The 22,509-nt window shown below is 44.5% G+C and overlaps 1 protein-coding gene across 1 annotated transcript in view; it reads right to left on the bottom strand.

Annotated features, from left to right (window-relative positions):
• The window catches only part of LOC104316068 (vasoactive intestinal polypeptide receptor), a 117,907-nt gene that overhangs the window by 80,504 nt on the left and 14,894 nt on the right, over window positions 1-22,509 (bottom strand). Inside the window, exon 2 of the mRNA XM_069778310.1 lies at window positions 1,020-1,116. Coding sequence (XP_069634411.1) covers window positions 1,020-1,116 — 97 coding nt within the window. The remainder of the gene's footprint in view (window positions 1-1,019; window positions 1,117-22,509) is intronic.

The following is a 22,509-nucleotide window of genomic DNA, read 5'->3' as shown; positions in this document are numbered from 1 at the left end:
GGGCTTTGACAGCACTGCTGTGGGATGGGATGGGATGGGATGGGATGGGACAGCACCAAACCCAAAAGCGTTCTTTCTCTGCCATGCTGATCTCTACAATTTCAGACAGCACGGGTGGCTGCGTCAAAATTTCCCAAGCTCTCTGCAGGCTGCCCACTGGGGAATTGTGTTAGCATAGACCCTTTCAACATCACACACCCGTGTCCCGTCTTGCACGTTGGTCTGCAGCTCCTCTGCTCTCAGCAACTTCTTACAGCCTCTCTCCTGCTCTGAAACCCCGCGTGCCCAATGCACGGTGTGCCATGCCTGCTCCTCAAGGGAGGCACAGCTCCATGGTTGCTGCCTGAGACCGGGATGGAGAAATCTCGGGAGGCTAAAAGAGGAAAGGTGGCATCATCGACCTCTCCCTCCTCTCCTGATCGCTGAAGCAGGGAGTGCGTGAAGGGGACTGGAGAGCCTTCCAGAAGCACTGCCCGATGTGGTGTGTGCTCCATGTCACGAGAACAAGGAGACGATCTCAGCTGTCTGGCCCAACTTCAGAGATACCTTGCAGCCTTGGAGCACACCCTTCCTTCCTCTGCTTTGACACCAGGGCAGGAGCAGCTGTGGCATGGGGATGGGAGAACAGTTCAATGGAAGGAGAAGGTCACCGTGACTTCCCTTGAAGCACACCAAGGCCTATGAGAACTTCAGGCTTTCAGATCCCACGGAAAAATTGGTTAAGGTACTTCCAGTTCAGAGAGATGGATGACTAACTGTGATTAAACACACTGAGACACCTAAGCTAGGCTTACCCAGCTGGGAGGCAGCGAGTGATCCCCAGCGAGCAATTCAAACTCTTGGTTGATTGAATTGTACTTTGGAAGTACCTATTCCTCTCCCTCCTAACGCAAGAGCTCAACATCAGCTGGAGTGACTGCCCTGCAGCAGAAGGGGTGAGAAATGGCATCGGCGAGGCAGATGTGAGGCTGGGTGATGTTGGTTTTGCAGGCCAGGGAGAGAAGAGAGCGTCCCCATACCTGAAGTCTGGTTATCCCCCATAAGCTCTGCCAAGCACTGGCTGCGCTCCTCTTCGATCTCCTGCATGATGCTGCACTCTGGATGTGTGCTGGATGCCTGCAGAAAGGGCAGAGAAGGAGAGAGTGAGCAAAACCCAAATATCCTCAGAGATGCGTTCCTGGGGATTCATGGTTGTCTGAGCTCTCCTGGGCCACCGCACAATGGGGATATACATCCAGCCTTATTTTATGTTTGCTTGAGAGAGGGGAGTGTAACCCAGAGTTTGTTGAAAAAACAGCATTTCCCTCCATGACTTCCTTAAAAACAGCATTTCCCTCCATGCCTTCCTTAAAAAAAACCCTTATTTTTGCTGAGATCAGGAGCAATTCTGCTTCTTTATGCTCCGGGAACCCTGCCTGACTAACCTAACACTAACAGCTATCTAGGGCAGGAAGATGGCAGTTTTAATATTCATGCCAAGAGCAGTGGGATCTGTGCTTATATGGTTTATTCCCTCCATTCTCACGTGGCCTGCCTCCTGGCTCATGCTAATTCAAAGCAAAACAAAAACCAAATCAAATAAGAATGAAATCTCCGATGCAGATTAGGAGATCAAGGAGCTAAAAAGCAGGAAATTCCCAATGACAAGACTTTTTCCCCCAAGCGGTTTCTCCTCAGTCAGACCTAATTATATTGTGTTTGTAATACAACAGTGGCTATAAATGTTCAGGTAATTAATCGTGGACTCCTTACAACATGTAATTCAGGAACTGCCTCAATCATAACATGCGCTAATGACAATTTGCACTCCAAAAAAGGAACCAGGAGCTGGACAACGGGTCACATAACACAGTGTCCCCTTGCCACCAACATGCTCTCGACTTGGAAGGAACACCTTGCTTCACTGCTACGGCAATTGCAAGCAGAAATTGAGGTTCCATTACGCACGGCGCTGCACAAACCCCTGTCTCTTTCAAAAAGACTGGAAATGGCATTCAGCAGGGAGAAACCTATTCAGAAACTCGAGAGATGGTGAGAGGGGAGTGATGTGAAGAGAGCAGAAGTCTCAGCTTCGGTTTATACCATCACTATTAAATGCGATACAGAAAGAACCCTGAGTCGGGTGACCTTCAGAGACAGATTTTGAGGACAGGGGATGAGCCTTTGCCTGTAGGAAGTCATTGATTCAGTGTTCACTCTTGCTGGATTTTGGAAAAAGCATGTATTTTCATCAGCAATAGGCAGAGAAAGGAAAAAAAAAAGATCTTTTCATGTCTCATTTCAATATATTTGCCAGACAAGTCTGCAAGACAGAAGGCCTAGAAATCCTTTGAAGGAACAATTGTTTGATGTAAATTGCCCTTTGGATTAAAATTATAAAATAATTTAGCACATTATATTTATTCTCACCATTTCTTATTAACCCAAACCAGCTCTCTTCTCTGTTTCACCCCATGTTTTGTTCAGACTGTAATTTCCTTTAGGTTGAGAATGGGCCTTGATTAGTAGTGTATAAACAATTAATTATGTGGTTTTCTAGTCAAATTAAAATTAAAAAAAAACAAACATGAGAAGGAGGGGAATTATTTGGAGTTGTCTTGGTACTAAATTTTTTTTTTCCCAAAGGGAAACAGATCTTAGGAAATTTTATCTTGGCTCATCTAAAATACCATAGATTCATTTTTGTTTTGATTTACAGTGCTTCTTGCCTTTTTATTTTAACCTTAAAAAAGCATGAGGGGAAGCGTGAGAGATTTGCAGAACACTTGCTGTAAAAATAAAGACTGAAATATTTTCACAACATTCTGACTTTTTCAAAGGAAAGTTTTAACTCTCTGGACTTAAACTATTGCCAAATTCATCTCACATTTATAAATAACTCAAGTTTTCACTTTATAAATTAATTCTTACAGCTTTAACTTTGATCAGGGCTGGCAAAGCGCTGTGTACAACTGCAATGGATTTTTTAAATTTTTTTATGCAGTAAATTTTCTACCAAGCCCATTAGCAAGTACTTCACTGCTGCATCTTCCCTTCACTAAAAATGCATGTCTAATTTGGTTGATTGCATATTTACCACAACGGCCCGATAGCTACTTTTGAGTAAATGTTTTATCACCTTTCGGAAAAAAAAAAAAAAAGAGGCCAATTCATTGTTAGTATTCTGCAAAATGGGCTCATGATACATTCGGGTAAACTTGATTATGGATGTAATTTAAAAAATTTTTTTTTTTTTTCATCCAGTCCAAGAGGAAAGACATCTATGTTAGGCAAACCACTGGAAAAAGAGTGTCAAATAGCTAAAACACCAGGTGATCTTGGCTTTTTCAGTGTTGGTGTTGACTTGCTGTAAGCTTTTAAGCAAGGTGGCTCCATTGACTGAGGGAGCATTTAGGTGCCCGATCCCTACTGATTTCAAGCAGAACCAGACACTGAGGTGGGATTTAGTCTCCCAAATAGAAGCATCTAGCCTCAGCTGAGATGTCCTAGGGTACCTACCCCTCTTGGGGGTCATGGGTCCATGTAAATCGTATGTTGGATCTGACAACCCCAAAACAGCTACCTCATATATATTAAGCTCTCTAAAACAGTACTAGATACTTAAAAGCAAACGAATTCTAAGTTTGCAGATGACACCAAGCTGGGCGGGAGTGTTGATCTGCTGCAGGGTAGGAAGGCTCTACAGAGGGATCTGGACAGGCTGGACCGATGGGCCGAGGCCAGTTGTATGAGGTTCAACAAGGCCAAGTGCCAGGTGCTGCACTTGGGTCACAGCAACCCCATGCAGCTCTAAGGGCTTGGGGAAGGGTGGCTGGAAAGCTGCCCAGTGGAAGAGGACCTGGATGTGTTGGTCAACAGCCGGCTGAATATGACCAGCAGTGTGCCCAGGTGGCCAAGAAGGCCAACGGCATCCTGGCCTGTATCAGAAATCGTGTGGCCAGCAGGAGCAGGGAGGTGATCGTTCCCCTGTACTGGGCACTGGTGAGGCCACACCTCGAGTGCTGTGTTCAGTTTTGGGCCCCTCACTACAGGAAAGACATTGAGTTGCTGGAGCATGTTCAGAGAAGGGCAACCAAGTTGGCGAGGGGCCTGGAGCACAAGTCTTATGAAGAGCGGCTGAGGGAACTGGGGTTGTTTAGCCTGGAGAAAAGGAGGCTGAGGGGAGACCTGATCGCTCTACAACTACCTGAAAGGGGGGTGTAGTGAGGTGGGGGTCGGTCTCTTCTCCCAAGTAACAAGCGATAGGACAAGAGGAAATGGCCTCAAATTGCACCAGGGGAGGTTTAGATTGGATATTAGGAAAAATTTCTTCCCTGAAAGGGTTGTCAAGCATTGGAACAGGCTGCCCAGGGAAATGTTGGAGTCACCATCCCTGGAGGTATTTAAAAGACCTGTAGATGTGCCACTTAGGGACATGGTTCAGTGGTGGACTTGGCAATGTCAGGTTAATGGTTGGACTCAATGATCTTAAAGGTCCTTTCCAACCCAAATGATTCTATGATTCTCTAAACAAACAAACAAAGACTGGGATGTATCTCACCTGTTCTCAAAGTGGGACACATCTTCTTTCATTTTAGCTGGGTAAAAACTGTATCTTTAGCCCAAACTAATATTTACCATTCCTTGTAGTCCACAGAGAGCTAGTGAGCATCAGCCCTGAAGGCTTTCATCCCACTTCACTGACAGTAGTTGGACCAATTCAAACTAAAATACCTACTATTCAGCTGGAGAAGGTCAGTGATGTGTGAATTTAATGTCTAAAACCTTTAACTGAATCATCAAGGTCAACAAACAGACTCACATTGGACGCCTTCTCGTTTATGGCTCATTTTCCACTTTAACTAAACAAGTAAATAAATAGCCCAAACAATCACAGCAACCCTCCTTCTACCTCCCTAGTGATAACACTAATAACCCTCACATATCACAGCCATCATTGCTATAGGCTAACAAAGGCAGCAGGAATCAAAAAAAAAAAAACAACCCAAAACCCAAAACCCCCACAGATTTGGGCATCACTAGGAAAAAGAAAAGTGTGTCTTTTTTAGTCGGTGGGTCATCAGTTCACCCAGCATGATGGTGAGCAGGGCAAGAAGTTCAGCTGCCTTAATTCACCTCCCAGGTGACAAAATGCTCATGGCTGAAAAGACCCCCCAAGAGCTGCAAGTCTTGCCTGTCAAGGGCAATCTTCCCTGGGATGAGGCTAAATAACTCTCCTTCCTTGGTGTATTCCTTCTAGAAAAGCTTGAAGTAGACTTTATAGACAGCTTGGTACAAACTCACTTTACTTCTTCCCCAGTTATGGTTTTTTTTGCTGTGGTTTTTTTGGTTGGCTTTTCCTGTGGAAAAGGTAGAGATTTGGGGCTCTGGCATCCTTCACTGCAGTGGGCAGTTGGCCACGCAGAAATAGGACTGAGGACTACACTAATTCACATTTCCCATCCAAAAAGTGTAGATAAAGGAAAAGCATGACCAGCTTTGGTTAGCTCACATTAACATCGGCTAGTGAAGAATAATCCAGTTTCCTGGACATCTCCATTGTGGCTGAAGCCAAAACACAGTAAACCCTCCTTCACTAAGCCCTAGTGGCATGCCCAAGATACCACGTAAAAATTGTGGTGGGTTTGTCAGGGGTCATTTTTTCCTGCACACACTCTGAAACCCTGAGCAGAAAGACGAAGGGAATGTTTTTCTGGATGTGATTTCCTGCAGCTCTGAATTCTGCAGCAACTCTCACTTGGAATTATCCCCAAAGTCTTTATTAATGAGAGTTTTCCTTCCCACCAGATCCCAACAATTGTTAGAGGATTACCGCACAGTCTGCTACTGCAAAGAAAGCCATTGTGTACAGTCTTTAATTAAATACAATTCAAAGGATTGTCACAGACTGAAGGAACCGCAGAAATGTTTAGTCTCATCTATGCTGTCTGCCGTTAGCAGGGCCAGGCTAACCATGGGCCAACTCCTTTGCTTACACGGCAACTCCTCAAAGGCCGGTGGGATTCACAGCGAAGCCAGAGCTGCAGGTAAGCAGGAGTATGGGCCCACAAGAAGTGATGTAAACCTCAGTACCCCCATTTCTCCTGATCCCAGAGTGTTCCTGGGCTCACCTGGAGCTCACCGTATGGAGAGTCCAGCAGAGACGGAGACTAGGGTGACCATGGTGATAATGGGATTTGGAGTTAAACAAGGAAGGAGTAGAATTGAAAAGCCTACAGATGATGAAATCACATCCCTCACCCATTTCTGTTCATCTCCCAGAGCCTCCACAGCAGTGACATATGGGTACGCTTCTAGTTATCTGAACGAAAATTTCTTATACCATTACTACCTTCCCATAGCTTCTGTGAAGGTAGTAACGGTATAAGACCAGAGCATCAGTTGCCTTCCTATGGTTTCTCTAACTTGACTTCAGTCACTGCTCTAGGTGGAGATGGAGTTTCTTAACCCTTTTTCATGTAGACAGCAAAGGAAATGAAAGATTTTAGCAGGCAGGGCTTATTTCAAACCTCAGTAGCATAACCTGAAGGAGCTAATTCTGGCCAGTTGCCACAAGAGCCTACCATTAATTTCAGTCCAGGGGCTTTCATTTATACTCATCATTTGTAGGAACACTTTTATTCCTAAAAACCCTCTGAGCGAACCCAAAAAGATACCGTGTAGAAGTGCAAGAATGAGCAAAAAGAGTGAACCAAGGGAAGACACCGACACAGGATTTTTATCTATACTGATGGCTAACAAAATTTCCAACAATAAGACCGTGTTTTAGGGTTGTTTTTATCTGATTAATAGCAAATTAAATGATTCTGGTGAGTGATCCTTCCCTGTCCTTGTCTCAACCACAAGCTTTTCTTTATATTTTCTCCTCCTCATCCCACCGGGAACAGGGGCTGGAATGAACGAGTGGCCTCGTGGTGCTTTGTTGCCAGCTGGGCTTAAACCACAACACTGTCAAACTTTAAAAGCTGTAAAAGCTCTGGTGGTCTTGAGGGGAAAAAAAAAAAGGAAGTATTTACAAAGTATTATAATTATTTGCTTTTCTCATGGACCTTTGTCCAACACCATGTTACAAATATGTCATGACAGCATGGGGAAACAAATGTCAGATACCAGTAGTATAGACGTAAACTGAGAGATAAGACCAAGTTCAAAACATACTGAACACCCTGTGTGGCCTTTGTAGGATCAATAAAAAAGGACTTCAAAACCACTGTTTTTTAAGCAGAGGGAAGCTATATTCTGCTATGACCTCTACTCATGTTGTAAATACGCTACTCCGCAACCAGCCATCAGTAAGTGACTCTCAGAGCACGGGTAGCAGCATGTGTCCGTAGGAGACTTTTCCAAAGAAAAGAGGTCCAGGCAAATACCCAAGTATCCTGATCTCACTTTGCTGTTCAAACCACTCCATTTTATGCTTCTGCCAAATATAATCATGCCAATAACAGATCTATCATTTGACAAGGAAAGCAGATTTTTTTTTTCTGGCTCATCTAAGCAGGCCCTGTTAAACAAAGGCAACTTGGCCAAATCAATCCAGCAGCTTGGAGGCACGGAGACTTCATTTAGTCTGATTGTCCCCTTTCTGTGTGAGGGGTTGGAAGATCAAGGAAACATGTGCAGAGTGTTTTGCAAAGAGCTTGGAGAACCAGAAGGAAAGGGAAGCTGAGCAGCTGTGTTGCTTAACTCCTTAGCGACAAGCTTGTATATGCCTCTCTTGGAAAGCAGAGCTGAATTAGGGTCTGAAGGAAGAAGTGACACCCCGGCACTGGAGTAACGACACACGGCAATTACAAGAGAGGCAGCACTTGAGTAAATTCTCACAACTGAGTAGGAAAGAGCTCTGATGGCTGGGTAAGCACATTTAGCCTCTTACTTTAAATTATCGTCTGGAGTAGGTAAGTATGAATTTCCTTTCTGGGAAGCTCAGACAAAGGATTTGACTCCGCTTTATGGCAGAAATAGATGGACGCTGCTACACTGAGATAAGTGGTGTTTAGATCTACAATTCAGAGTAAAGAGCAAAGTGTCACAATATCTCTCTTATGGTTGAGAAAAAATAAGCAAGGGACAATAGCGATTATCCCAAGAGTACACAGGGGCAGCAAAGTAAGGAAAGAAGTGGACTCCACTACCCGACTTCTGCAGAAACTGGAGGGCAGCAAAGTAACTTGCAGTTTTCCGTGACCTACTGGTCGTTGACTGCTTTTAATTTTCTTTTACCTTCAGGTGTGAGGAGCAGAGCCTGGTTAAGGAAAATTCTGTTCCTTTTCTTTAAGATTGTTCAGAAACTTAACTACTAAACTGATCAAAGCTCCTGGAGGAAATTCACCTCCCAAGCTTTTGCTCAGCCAATTACAGGAACAGCAGAAATACAAATGAAATGCAGATCCAGAACTGCTTGACCCCTGGACTCAGAAACATGATTTGGGGATCCATAGGCAAAAATATGTGTCTGTAATGTAAATGTCTACATCTGTCTACTTCACATTGATCATCCTTCCTCACCTGAAGAGAGAAGCAGGCACTTTTAGGGCATGAGTCACTTCAAACTAAAGGAACTGTCTAAAATAGATTAGAGGAAACTTACCCTATACTGCTTCATCCAGGGAGCCTTAGGCAACTGGCTGAGGGGTGGATGTCTACACTGCAAATATCTGAAGTTAAATGAGATAAAACCCAGAGACCTGGGCTCATCTTTACACTGAAACATTCCCCTCCAGACAGCCCCATCCTTCCCCAGAGTACTCCAAGAGCAGATGGGAGCTGGTACCTGGCAGGATCCCTATAAAGCAGTTGAGTGAAAGACTAGTAAGTGCTCTAATTTCTTTACAGATGGTATTGTATTCAAGACATATCAACTTTGAAATGCTGCTGTCAAAAAAGGTACTTGGCTTCAGGAGAATGTGCAGGTAACCTGTTAATACTGTCCTGAATTGCTGCTCATCCGGCACTGAGTCATCTCCTGAGTAGCCACCTCTTGACTGCTCTGCACAGAAGAAATGGTCCTTAATTCAATTACAGGCTCAGAAGGGACTACAAAGCCCTGAGTGGATGTCTCAGCAAAACCTGTGAGGTGCTTGTGCTCATTCCTGTCTCCTCTGTCCTGGGCCAGATCCTAACTCCTGACATCCAGCTCTGATTCTTGCCCTGGGCAACCAACAGAGGGTCCCCCCCCACTCCTGATGGCTCTCCACTGCATCTGCAGTTCACTCCAACCATGGCACCAGAGTCTTGTTTTCCTCCTGAAACCAACCTGGATGTTACCATCCACCAGGTCCACCTGCCACAACGCCAAAGATTTGGACTGAACTCAGATCTGCTCAGACAGCCCCAGAAAGTCGTGAGGCTTTGGGTGGGGTGTAAAGCTGAAGGGGTTCCCAAATCCAGAGCAATGGAGACCGGCAGTTTGAACAACGTCCTGGAGAGTCCACGGGCATGTAAGTGGGCAGTTCAGTGCGGGGGCTGTGACAAAATAGCATCGATCGAAATCACAGCAAAGTCCCCGTGGTTTCTTCCCTGCCCTTTGCGTTCTCAGTCATCCCCTAGACCTCTCCCACTGCCCGGGAGCTGCCTACACACACCACGTACACATAACCTTTGGCAAACAGGACCCCACAAACCTCCTGCGAGGCTGGCTATTGGCTATTATTTATAACCAGAGAGCTGGATAAAGAAAGCTGGATGTTCTCTAGTTCTCAGAAATACTGCAGTGGTCTGGTTTGAGGAACAATAATTTTGGTTAGCAACATGGGCGGCTCCTTTTAAGTTTTAGGGGAACTTAAAGGTCTGAGGACGTCTAGAAATCCAGTGTTAATCCAGTGTTACTGCACCATCAATAAAGCAAGGGCCAGAGGGACTGACACCAGGCTTGCCCACCATTCATGCTGGAAACCCCCACAGCTGCAATACGCAGCAATTTCACCTGGAGCTCTGGGCTGTTTGGAGAGGACGTGTTTCCCATGCACAGCTTCTCATTTCTTTTTTTTCATGCACTCAGGGAAGGACTGTGAACAGCAAAGTGGCAATGGTACAGAGCAGTCTAGCAGCCACTGTCCCCAGCATGGCTTTTCTTAGGCAGGGCAGGCACTCTGAAGCTCAGTGGCAGGTAGTAATGTGGATGAAAGAGGGTGTTTGGCATTTACTGGGTGCCCTCTCCTTGATTTAGCATAGCAGCCTTAGCATTTCCAGCTGAATAGTCAAAACTGGACACATTCAGCATTTGGAGCACTCAGTGCTTGAAACTTTCCTGAGCTCACCAAACAGTAAATGACTTTAGGACATGGATCTTCCAATCTTGTGATCCAGCAACCATAAGAAAAAGCAAATTGGATCAGAGCACAAGTTTGTCAAGGTCAGTACCACTTCCCCAAAAGCAACCAGGAGGAGATAAAGGAACAAGAAACATAGAAAACATAAGAAAAAAGGCATGCATATAATAATCCTTCCTATGGTGTATGTCTTCCAGCAGTCACCACAGCACCCTTCTATAATACAGTTGCTGAGAAGGTTTTAACCTTCTTGGCTATCAATACCTTCAACAGCTTTTATTAAACCAACATTAGGACCAATTCTAGGATTATTTTACTATTCATACATCACTTCCCATCCTGAGAAACTGCCCCTAACAGGGCTTGTTTGTGCCACTATTCAAAGCTTTCTACTGAAATCCAGGTTCATGCCTGAAACAATCTATAAATGCACCTCATTTCAAAGAGTTCACTTCAAATGACTGATTACCTACAAGGGAGAGTATAAAAATTACAAAGATGTTGGCAAAAGATGAGTTTGGTTCATTCAGAAATAAGGAAGAAATTAATCTTCCCTCTTTCAAATGAAGCAAAAGTGATTCAGTCAAGAAGGCTTTGGGTGAAGATGTTACTTATGGATTTATAAAGCATCCTGTAAAAAGCATCAGAGCTCTCTACGGAAAGATTCTTCATGGACAGTCTGAAGCATCCAGGCGTGTCTTCCAGGAAGAAGAGCCTACTGGGACAAGCTCCCTACCTAGGCTGTGTTTCAGAACAAAAGATCAAGTCATTGTTCTCAATAATGAGGGAGTCAGGAGTACCCCAGTGATTTGGAGCTGCTCCAAGCACAAGAGCTGCCATCTGTGACAAATCAGGACAGGGCCATCCTTCCCTTCTTTGGCTGAGGATGGAAGGAAGCAAAAGGGCAAGTCACTTGCTAAAACGTGGGAGGGAGAGCAAGGTTAGGACAACCACAGGGAGCCTTGCTGCCATGAAAAACAAAGATTCACAGGAATGGGGAAAACCATGCAAAGAGTAGCTGGAGATCCTTACGCAATAGAGTGCAGGATGGACATATGGACACAGCCTTGATTTAGAAGAACAGAACATGCTTGACATCACTGTCTGTTTGTCCAGAGCTCTCCTAGAGGAAAGCTGCTAATTACGTTTACTTTTGGGAGCTTTTGATTCAGATGTTGGTTTTGATAACCCTCACTGTGCCCAATGACTAGTCTACACAGAGAACATAGTATACCTGAGCAATTGATAAAGACAAACATATTCCATCAGGACTTAGTGGACAGACTACAGATGGAGATTTTAGAAGGGACTTACATTCCTGATGGAGACAGTAAACAAGAGCTGAAACTATCAGCATTCACCCTGCACAGTTTTGAGTGGTCTGTGTGAAGGGTCAGTATAAAAACATGGGAAAAACATTGCAACCAGCTCTGGAGCCCTCAGCGCAGGAAAGACATGGACCTGTTGGAGCAGGTCCAGAGGAGGGCCACAAAAATGATCAGAGGGCTGGAGCACCTCTCCTGTGAAGACAGGCTGAGAGAGTTGGGGTTGTTCAGCCCGGAGAAGAGAAGGATCCCGGGAGACCTTATTCCATCCTTCCAGTACTTAAAGGGGACTTATAAGAAAGATGGGGACAAACTTTTTGGCAGGGCCTGTTGCAACAGGACAAGGGGTAATGGTTTTAAACTGAAAGAGGGTAGATTCAGACTAGACATAAGGAAGACATTTTTTATACTGACGGTGGTAAAACCCTGGCAGAGGTTGCCCAGAGAGGTGGCAGATGCCCCATCCCTGGAAACATTCGAGGTCAGGTTGGACGGGGCTCTGAGCAACCTGATCTAGTTTAAGATGTCCCTGCTCATGGCAGGGAGGTTGGACTAGATGACCTTTAAAGGTCCCTTCCAACTCAAACTATTCCATGATTCTATGAATAATTCAAAACGTGGTTCCACTCTTCCTGGCTGAAAAGGACTTAAAGCTACAGGTTAAACAGGTTGTAACATGAGCCTAAGAGCCTTAGACACACATGAAAATATAACAAATATGACATGACACACACTCTACACAGGCTGTCTAAACCAGGCATGCACGCAACACTTCCACCTGAAGAGAGCATTGATGTTTTCCCAGGAGCCTGAGGGTCACATCTAATTTCTCGGACAGCCCCAACCACCCGCCTCTTAAAAACACTCAGAAAAGACTCAAGATCCCAAAATGCAAGGATGCCGGGACAGGGCTGCATCTCAGCTATCGTCACTTCTGCTGAGTGCGCAGCTGAGCGTCAAGGGAAACAGACAATTTCACTGCTTAGTCTCAGATGCTGGAAATACCTGCATTACAAATCAAAGCAACCCGCTAGCAATTTCCATGTTTTGAACATGGCGAGGCTTGGCCAGGAAAGAGTTTAACAACGGCTTTAAGGAACCAAGGATCTCACCCTCTTGCTCCCTGCAGGGTCTCATCTCCCAGCTTGGCCGTTAGCTAAAGCTTTGCTTCCCATTAGTCCCTGAAGCAAAGCCAACTTGCAGCTGCCTTCCACTGTGCAACTAGATTGTGATGAACTGGCTGTTCAGGCAGATAATTAATTCTACTCTACTGCGCTGGGCATTTTCTTTTGTCATTCCTTACCTGCTAACAACACAGTTGGGGGAAAAGGCTTAGAGGGAAGATGTTTCTGCTTTGTCTATTTAAAAGGGAAAATATGCAAGGGCACAAATGACACAGAAAATGAATGCTGAGATGGCAAAACCAAATCTTAGTGGTACAGTATCACCAGACCTCTCTCAGGTAATGCCACTGGCTATAGATCTCAGAATTGTTTTACAAAGGTAGTATCTCTAGCCTCTTTTGACAGATGGAGAAACCAAGGCAGAAAGCCCAAGATCATGCAGCAAGTTAGTAGCTAAAAAAAAAAAAAATCCACACAAAAACCCCAACACACAAAAAAACCCCAAGCCACAAAAAAAAACCCACAACAAAAATGGGTGCCTCCCCAGACTCCTTCTTTACACCAAAGATAGACAAAAGCAGTCACCAAAAAAATCCTAAATACTTCACAGTCTGTGTTACCAGCATTTGCATGTCTCTAAATGACCTTTCCATATGCCAGTATATGCCAATGTCCACCTCTGTCAGAGATGTCCTGCTTTCTATGAAATATTTAATTGTTCTCCTCAAAATACTCTGGTCAGGCAGCAAAAAGCCAACAGAGAAAAAGAGAATTTGGATGGAAAAAAGAATGGGAAAGGAGTCAACCCTTGTTACACGGGAACAAGAGAAAGACTTCAAATCTCACTTTAGCAATATTGGATATAAGGAATATAATAGATAAGATCATTAGGAAGATAAAACCTGAGATGGACATTAGGAGTGATCAGAACACCTGGGCAAAGCAGCTGATGGCTCTAGAAAGAAAACCATGTTTAGAGCAGTACAAGGAGCAGTAAACCTTTGAGCACTGCTAGAAATCTAGCCTTTGCTGTCAAGACTAACTCAGCTAAGCAGAAAAAGTCTTTCAGCAATACGAATAAAAAGAGAACAACAGGCAAAAAAAAGCGAGATTGCTATCCAAAATACTGAAATTCAAGACAAAACTAAACATAGCCCCAAAATAGGAGAAGTCACATGCAGCCCCACCACCCACTTTTGTTCACTGGCTTCTTCAAAGAATTGGAGGTAAAAATATAATTTTACTAATACAAAGTGGAATAAATACACTCGGTGAAAATGATTTAGCTTGAATAATTGAGAACAACAACGGGGCTGACTGTGAAGGCAAACAAGGGTATGGAAACTTGTATATGAGGTGAAAGCCACTCAAAAGAGAACAACATGCTCAGATTGGATGGTGGGAGTGGTACCATCTGGCTGAAAGTTAACAAATGCAATGCTTTTTTATATATAGGAAGGAGGGGAAAAAAAAGATCCAGATAGCTACTAGTAAGTTAATCTGAGAACAAAAATACACAAGACTTCTGAACACCACTTGAAGGAAAGAGTAATTGAAAGCACGGCAGCAAACGGAGATTTGGATAAAATACAAAACGTGGTTTATCAAAAGTAAATCATGGCAATGTAAGTGATGGCTTTTTATGATAAGCTTCCTGGTTTTTTTTTTGGAGAGAGGAAAATCAGCGGATCTGATCTTTCTGAACTTCAGCAAATAGTCTGATGGCACGCCAAAAGGAATGACTGCCTTAACAGTAGATATGGGGATTAATACAACAACTGGAAGGAAACTAAGGAAGTGGTTAGTGTGAAGACTGCAGGTTGGGATGAAGGCAGAAATACAGAGCCACAGGGAGGTCTGCAGTGGTATTAGTTAAGGATCCGTTGGATTTATTGAAGATGGAATGAAATGCATCGATAAAAAGAGAATAGGAAAGAGGGAGCGAGCAACGAAAAAGTCCATGAGAATCTGAAACCTCTGCTGGAAATGACAGAGCAGAAAGACCTGTTAGCTGATGCTGGGCCACATAAACCAAAGCTGCCCGACTGAAATATTATAGGCAACTTACTCTTCTCCACACGGTCCCTGTCTCCAGCAAACACCTCTTGGGGCATTTTGTGAACATCCCCATGGAGGGCAATGCTCCGTGGTGACCTCAGTGAGCAGGGTGGTGCAGAATCCGTCACACGGGTCACTCATGCCTGCAAATGGCCGATGCAGATCTGCCTACAACTAGAGATGGGGGCAAGGACCCTTAAAAAGGGACAGAGAGGGCTAATTTAAAGAATGATGATGGTGCCTCTGGATTAATCAGAATTAATCAGCCCTTTCCAGCCACCTCCTCCATGCCTTAGCAGCCCCTACCTGCCCAGCAACTTCTCATCCAGAGCCTGATCTTTCCTGGCTCCTCTCCAGCATCCCTTGATGCCGTATGCTTGGTCACATCAAATCAAGAGACAGCAATGATACCAGATGGCTGCCTCAGAAACTGCAGTCCTGCAGGTTAGCTACAATAATGCTGGAAAGCCGGGAGGAGGAAAAAAAAAAGAAGAAAAGGAAAGGGAAAAAAAAAAGAGGAGAAAAAAAGATAGCAACTAAACCCAACTTCAGTTCTAAGGAAGAAAGTATGACACCAAGGCAAAAACCATTTTGCTGACTCCCCAAAATTCCTTCAAGCATGTAAACTGAATTAGTTGAGAGACAGGCAGCAGCATGCTGAGCAGCAAGAGTATCAGTGAGGAGCGCAGGGAACGTCTACTGCCACAGCATTCACCTCAGGAAGGGTGAAAGCGGGGAGAAAAGGAAAACTGCTGTGAAAAAAACCAGCCCTACCTATTGCTTATTCATCTTTTGTCTTGTGTGCCTTTCAAACACTGAGTATAACATGGGATAACAGAGGAGGAGGCTTTCAGGTGTCCCTTTGATTTCACTGGGATTTCAGTTCTCAAATGACCTCATGAAGCGGGGTGATTCCAGACTGACAGCTCAGCTCCTCCGTGCATGCACAAGGAAAAATGGCTCTGCACAAAGCCAATAACAAGAGTGGTCATTTTTGCTAATTGTTTTGGGGTTGGGTGGCAGGGTTTTGGTAGCGGGGAAGGGGGCTGCAGGGATGGCTGCTGTGAGAAGCTGCTGGAATCTTCCCTGGCTCCAAGTTGGACCCACCACTGGCCACGGCTGAGCCCGTCAGTGATGGTGGTAACACCTGTGGGAGAACAGATTTAAGAAGGGGAAACCTGCAGCAGGGGAGGAGATTGGAATTTGGGAAGAACTCCTCTGCAGATCCCGAGGTCAGTGAGGAAGGAGGAGGAGGAGGGGATGCTCCTGCAGCCTGTGGGGAGACAAGATGGCAGGTTGTCCCCCCCAGCCCACGGAGGGGAGTGGGGAACCAGATGCCAATCTGCAGCCCGGGGAGAGAGGAGCCCACGCTGGAGCAGGGGGATGCCCTCCAAGATGGCCGGGACTCCATGGGAAAGCCCACACTGGAGCAGGCTGTGCCTGAAGGACTGCAGCCCGCAGAAAGGTCCCATGCCAGAGCAGTTCATGAAGAACTGCAGCCCATGGGAAGGACCCACGCTGGAGAAGTTCATGGAGGACAGTCTCCTGTGGGAGGGACCCCACACTGGAGCAGGGGACGAGTGAGGAGTCCTGCCCCTGAGGAGGAAGGAGCGGCAGAGGCAACGTGTGATGAACTGACCACAACCCCCATTCCCATTGGGAGCGGAGTTGAGCCAGGAAGAAGGGAGGGGTGGGGGAAGTTGTTTTAAGATTTGGTTTTAGTTCCCATTATCCTTGTTTTTTATTTAATTGATAGTAAATTAAATGGATTTTGTTTTTTCCCCAAGTTGATTCTGTTCTTTTGCCCATGATCATAAGTGGTGAGTGATCCCTCCCTGTCCTTGTCTTGACCCACGAGCATTTCTTTGTATTTTCTCCTGCCCATCCCACCAGGGGAGGGACTGAGCGAGTGGCCTCATGGTGCTTTGTTGCCAGCCGGGCTTAAGCCACGACACTAATATAGCCTAGGAATTCACTGATATTCTCACAGTGGTACTGAGCAATGATTTCTGATTTTGACAAAACAAATCTGAGACAGTCAGATGCTCTGGCAAGCTGAATGCAAGAGCCTGAGCCCCAGAAAAAGCTCAATCCTGGATTAGTGACACTGGTATTATGCCTCCATGTAATAATATAATCATGGCCTGATTAACTAGTTCTCTCCGCTTGTAAGCTGGTGGAAGTTCATCAAACAAAACAGCAAAGTAACATAGGTGTGAACTATCTGTGGCTGCAATTTAAGGTCCAAATTTCTAGTTCTACCCAGGCAGGTTATGGAGAACTGATTTTTTTTCTCCCGCTTCTCATTTGCAGTAGTTTTTTCACATCCTTAAAGACAAGTTGTGATTTCTCCCTTCGATGTTTTGTTTTCCAGAATAAACATCCCCAGTTCTTTCAGTTCTTCCCCCGCCCCGCCCCCAGCACTTTTCAGACCTTTTATCATTCTTCTGGCCCTGCCTGGACTCCAGCTTTTCCAAGGGCTTTTACCCCAACATGGATACATCTGCTCCAGTTAAAAGTCTATCAGGGATCACTTGCCTCTTTTCCTTTAACCAAAACAAAAGTTTGGTTTCAGTTTATTGTTTTTATTACTTGCAGCCTAACTTAATCAGCAGCCAAATGTAAGACGGGTTGTCTACATGTTCAGCCCCTCCTCTGAACCCTTGACATGGAAAATAGACTAAAACAGGCAAAAAAGACAGAAATTTTGATTTTGCAGGTGGAGAAGAAAAGCTCACAAAGTTGAGGAGGACTAAACGTCTCATCAGGAGCAGAAACCAAGAGTAACTCTTCCAGATCCCTTATCTAAGTCTTAGTAACAAAATCACCTTTCAGCAAATTCCAGTACTATCAGTGCAGCAGGTGAATGCCACACTCCAATGAACTTTGTGTTGCAGAGTCACAGCTGAACAGGAAAAATAAGCTGTAAGCAATAACATCATCCCGCAGGAGAAGCAGAAAAACTATCAGAAAAGGGCGTCCCCCTTCACGCCCTCCAGCTCCCTAAGTGCCACAACAGCTTCCAGTATCCCTTGGATATATACGTTCATGTTGCAACAGGAGGATAAAAATACAGCTTTGCCCTGCAAAACCAATAGCAATTGATAAAAAAAGGCTTCTTAAAAAAACCAGCATTTCCTCACTTTAGTTCCTCTCCATTTATACAGCCGAGCAGCCCACATGCACACACGTGAGCCTCGCTGAGATCTCCCCAGTCAGGCGTGCTTCACAGCATACCTAGGACTTCCCTTATCATAAATAAGGATTGCATTGCCTTCAAACATCAGGAAGGATGTTGAAGGAATGGAGGTAATCAGGGAAACGATTCTGCAGAGGAAGCAACTTGTCTGCTGTGGTTTACTTTTTGCCCAGGGTTTGTACAGGTGACCAGGACCAGTCAGCCAACAGACCTTGACATCATCCTCTAAACACAGTCACCCTCGACATCTGAACGTCTCTGTCCCTGAACGCAGCTTCTGTCTGAGTGGGACACTTAACACAGTACATACCGCTCTTGAAAATGCTGTTTTCCACCCTGACCCGTGTCTGAGATTTCAACCTCACTAAGCATCACTTGAGCGCTGCAGGTCTCTAGGGAGCTGCGGGCAAAGGAGCGCGAGGTCTCCTTGGAGCCACCACGGTGCATCTACCACCCCAAGGCATCGCACCCCTTGGTCAAACGCAGCCGCTCGCCGGGCAGGCGTTAGCTCTGGCCAACGCTCGCGCAGCTGCAGCGTTTGCTCTTCTTCCCAGATCGCCGATAGCCTTTCCAAGCATCTGACTCCATCTGGGATGGCTCTAGCTCCTCACGCTGTGTCCCTCCTGCCCTTTTAGTTCACTTGTGATCCATGATATTCCTTCGCCTTTTGCCTACAACAGCTTCACGGGTTAGCGATGTCTTGCCTGGTAATTTAATGGCAACCAGTGTAAGACCTTCGCCTGCAATCCCCAGCTGACACCACTGTCTCGTTAGGGTATTAATTCAGGGTGCAACTGGAAATCAGATGTCACCTGCTAAGCCATCCATATGCACAATGGATGACTAACAATGAGTCCAGCCAAGTGTATCCATCCAAGGAGGATAAATCTCACGGCTTCAAGAAGCCCTGGCTATATGTAGAGATGAAACTGTACAAGCAGATTTAAAACCCCATTAAAAGTCCCTCTGCAATAGCTCAAGCTGCCATCAAAGTTTCCAGAAACAAAATGCCTTAGCGGAAATAACCACAAAACACAAGCCATCCTAAAGCAATTAAGGTGGATCATTAAAAAATAAAAATAATAGCAATAATAAAAAAAAAAATCCAGTCCCTCTTCCCTCCAAAGTTTTATCTTGAGCAGAGGTTTCTTGGCCATATTATGAACTCCTGGAAGTCACAGGTTTCCCACAGAAGGCATTCACTGCAGTAACGATTCAAGCATGGACACACAACAAACGTATTCCAAGAATTTTCTAAAAAACATTAACTGACAAAACCCAGCCAAGTTTTCAAGCTTGCCATCCAAGTCACATGAATGGGAATATATTCTATAAACACAGACATACCTCTAGAAGCAATGATACCAAACAGGAGATCCACACTTGCATGTATTTTACTTACTGAAAGCTGAGTTTAATATAAGGCACGTTTCTTTTTCTTCTCTGGCATTATTAATTGTACTAACCATAAAATTGTTAATGAAACAGCACTTGAATTGCTCATAACAACGTTAAAACTATCTCCCCGTGAAATCAATGAAGTTCCCCTCAGATTCTCTCTGTGAACTGTGGAAAATTTCATTGCACTGATTATAATGTTTATTAAAAGTCGATTTTTGAGTAAACAGCTGTAGCAAACTGATCGCTGCACTTACGTGCTTTTCTCTGTTGATCCTTCACACCTTTTCAAGGAATGTACGCCTACACTTTCAAAATGATGTCATTAAGATGATGTTATCTTTTTCCAACTTCCAACTTCTGATCTATATCTTCCAGAAAGCAACTCCAGCATGTCGTGGTACCCTATTAAGATATCCCCATTGTCCCCCAAACTACGCTTTGGTAATAAAACCTGTCTTCAGTCCTCTTGTGATCCGTGCATCCTGCTTGCCACGTAACCTTTTCCTCCTGATGGCTGGGCACCAGCTCGATGATGGGGTACCTCCTTCATCACCTGCCCCTGGTTGTCCTATTTGCACACAGTGTTGTGAGACAAGTCATGGATCTTCTGAAGGACGGGCCAGGCGGCCAAAGAGATAATGATCTAAGCCAAGCATGATTTCCCAATCCAAACGATTAACTTTGAGTAAAACCTACTCTCATTTCAACTATGAATTAAAAGGGGGAATCGGAAGTGAAAATAAATAAGTAAACCAGCAACCCAAACCCAGAAATATTTACTAAATGGAAGAGAACTATAAATGAAGAAATATAAATGAAGCTTAGAAGCATTATATGGGAACCTCAAGACATCAGGAAAAATCTGTAGCTGGTAAGAATAAGAGGTTAATGAGAAGCTATTATTTTCAAGGTTTTTTTCTGTTTGTTTGGTCATTTTGGGGTTTTGTTTGGTTGGGTTTTGTTTTGTTGGGATGTTTTGGGTTTTTTTGTTTGTTGTTTTTAAACAAAAGCATTACAACAAACAAAATCTTACAGATGGTACAGTACAATAGAGGAAAGTTCAACATGTGATCCAATAGAGGAAAGTTCAACGTGTGATTTTGATCTGTATTAGGAAAGTACCAGGGCAACGTGCATGTCTCTGATGATGATGAAGAAGCTTTTTCCAGTCCATTAGTAACAAAGGCAAATGTTAAACAACATCTACAAAAGATAAACATTTAAAACCAGCAGGCCTGGATAGCTTGCACCTAAGAGCACTTTAATAGCTGGCTGAGAAGGTCTAGTTGAATACAGCCAAATGCAAAAGCTGCACTCAAGAAGGAACAGATTCAGCACAGAACTCCAGTACAGCAGCCTGAATTCTGGAAAAGAAGTAATGTTGTGGAGGATTTGAGGATTAAAAGAGGTAAATAATTCAGCATGAACTCCCAGTACATGCTGCCGAGAAAAGGCTAACAACTGTTCGCTGTATAAGCTGAACAGCAAGGAAGAACAAGAAGGTAATAGTCCTTTTCTACACAATATTGGGAAGGCCTGTGCTGTGACACTAATGTCAGGCATTTTAAAAGGGCAATAAGGACCAAGGGAGGGTGCGGAAAGGAAGCATAAAAACAATTAAAGGAGCTTCGCATCCTTGTGGAGCAAGACCTGAATGCCCGCACATAAGGTTATCTCAGTAGACATTGGGCACCAGTGTTTAGGCAACTCAATCAGATGTGGAATGTCTTCAAAGGTACTCCACTATAAGGCAATTCAATCTAGCAGAGAAAGGCACAATGGGATGCAAAGTGGAAACCTATGCAAATTCATAACTCTCTCCAGGGTATCTAGATTAATAGCTAGGGCAAGAGGAAAGAGATGTGCTGAGTTGTCCATCTCAGCTCCTGAAAAGAAGAGTTCAACAAAGTGTGAGTAATGCTTTATCAGAAACATGTTGTTGGACTCAACTTAATGGAGGTAACTGGTGAAAATTAGTTGCGTTCAATAACTAGCCAAATAAAATAATTTACCCTTCCCATCAGGGATTACTCTAATCTTAATATAGCTACAACTGCACAGACTTCCTGGGTTTCTGATGTCAGATTTTTGGCCCAGGCACTGAGACGTTACATTCCACTTGGATTTTCTCAAATAGCTGCTAGCCTCTAATCACGGAAGCCCACTTGCTCTTGCTGCTTTATGTTTGGAAAAAAACCACTTTCAAGTAATGAAGTGTCAATAACATTCTGAAATTCAAGAGGAGGAAAGGCTACACAGAAGTCCTTACAAACTCCACTTTACGGGCACTCCTGTTTGATTAACACCTTTTTCTTAGAAAAAGCCTGATCAAGGCCTAAATATCTATGTCATGAAGCAAGAAGAGACAAAGCAAAGTCATATTGATACTGCTGGAGCCACTGGGTGCTGTCAATCCCCAAGGTTTCATCAGGAAACTTGCAGTATTTTCCTTTTGTCCTGGCATGGTTAGTACTTCCCAGCCAACGGACGAGCAGCAGCAGCAGGCTTCCAGTCATCTTGATTGCACAGAAAAGAAAGATACCAAACATCTGTAATCCAGGAGGCAAATAAATGAGGGATTCAAGTTTTTCATAACTGTTTCATGATTTTTGCTGCTGGTTTTGCTTCTTTAGCTTTTGGGCTTGCCAAAAGTGACTAGCAGCTATTGGTATTTCACCAGTGCAGACTGGTGACGTTGAGCTGGTCTCTGTACACTCATGAATAGACACAGACATATCACAACTCAAGGCAGAATTCATTTGTCAAGTTTGCTGCCCAGTCCCACAAGAAATCCTCAAGCAGAGTTGGGACAGCACATGGGCTGGCTGGTACGAGAAAAGGCGTACGGGAGACCTGTGCCCTCTGCACAGGCACCTGGGAGCCCTGAGCTATCTGAAATGGCCCAGGGCCCTACCAGTGGGCAGCTAAATCAAACTTCAAAGCTCCAGCGACCATAATGAAATGACTAGAGTTAGATGCCTTGATCTGCAAACCAGTCCCACCTTGGGGACGTTTTTACAGGACAAAAGGAGGGTCTGCATCCAGTTCTTACTAACAGATGACGAATGCTGGGAGTCTAGCTGTCCTTTGCATAACATCTTCCTCTGTTCCAGCATACGGGAGAAGGAAAT

The sequence above is a fragment of the Haliaeetus albicilla genome, chromosome 2 (genome assembly GCF_947461875.1).
Source record: "Haliaeetus albicilla chromosome 2, bHalAlb1.1, whole genome shotgun sequence".
Lineage (NCBI taxonomy): Eukaryota > Metazoa > Chordata > Aves > Accipitriformes > Accipitridae > Haliaeetus > Haliaeetus albicilla.
Note: the sequence above shows the minus strand (reverse complement) of the source record. Positions and strands in the feature narration are given on the sequence as shown.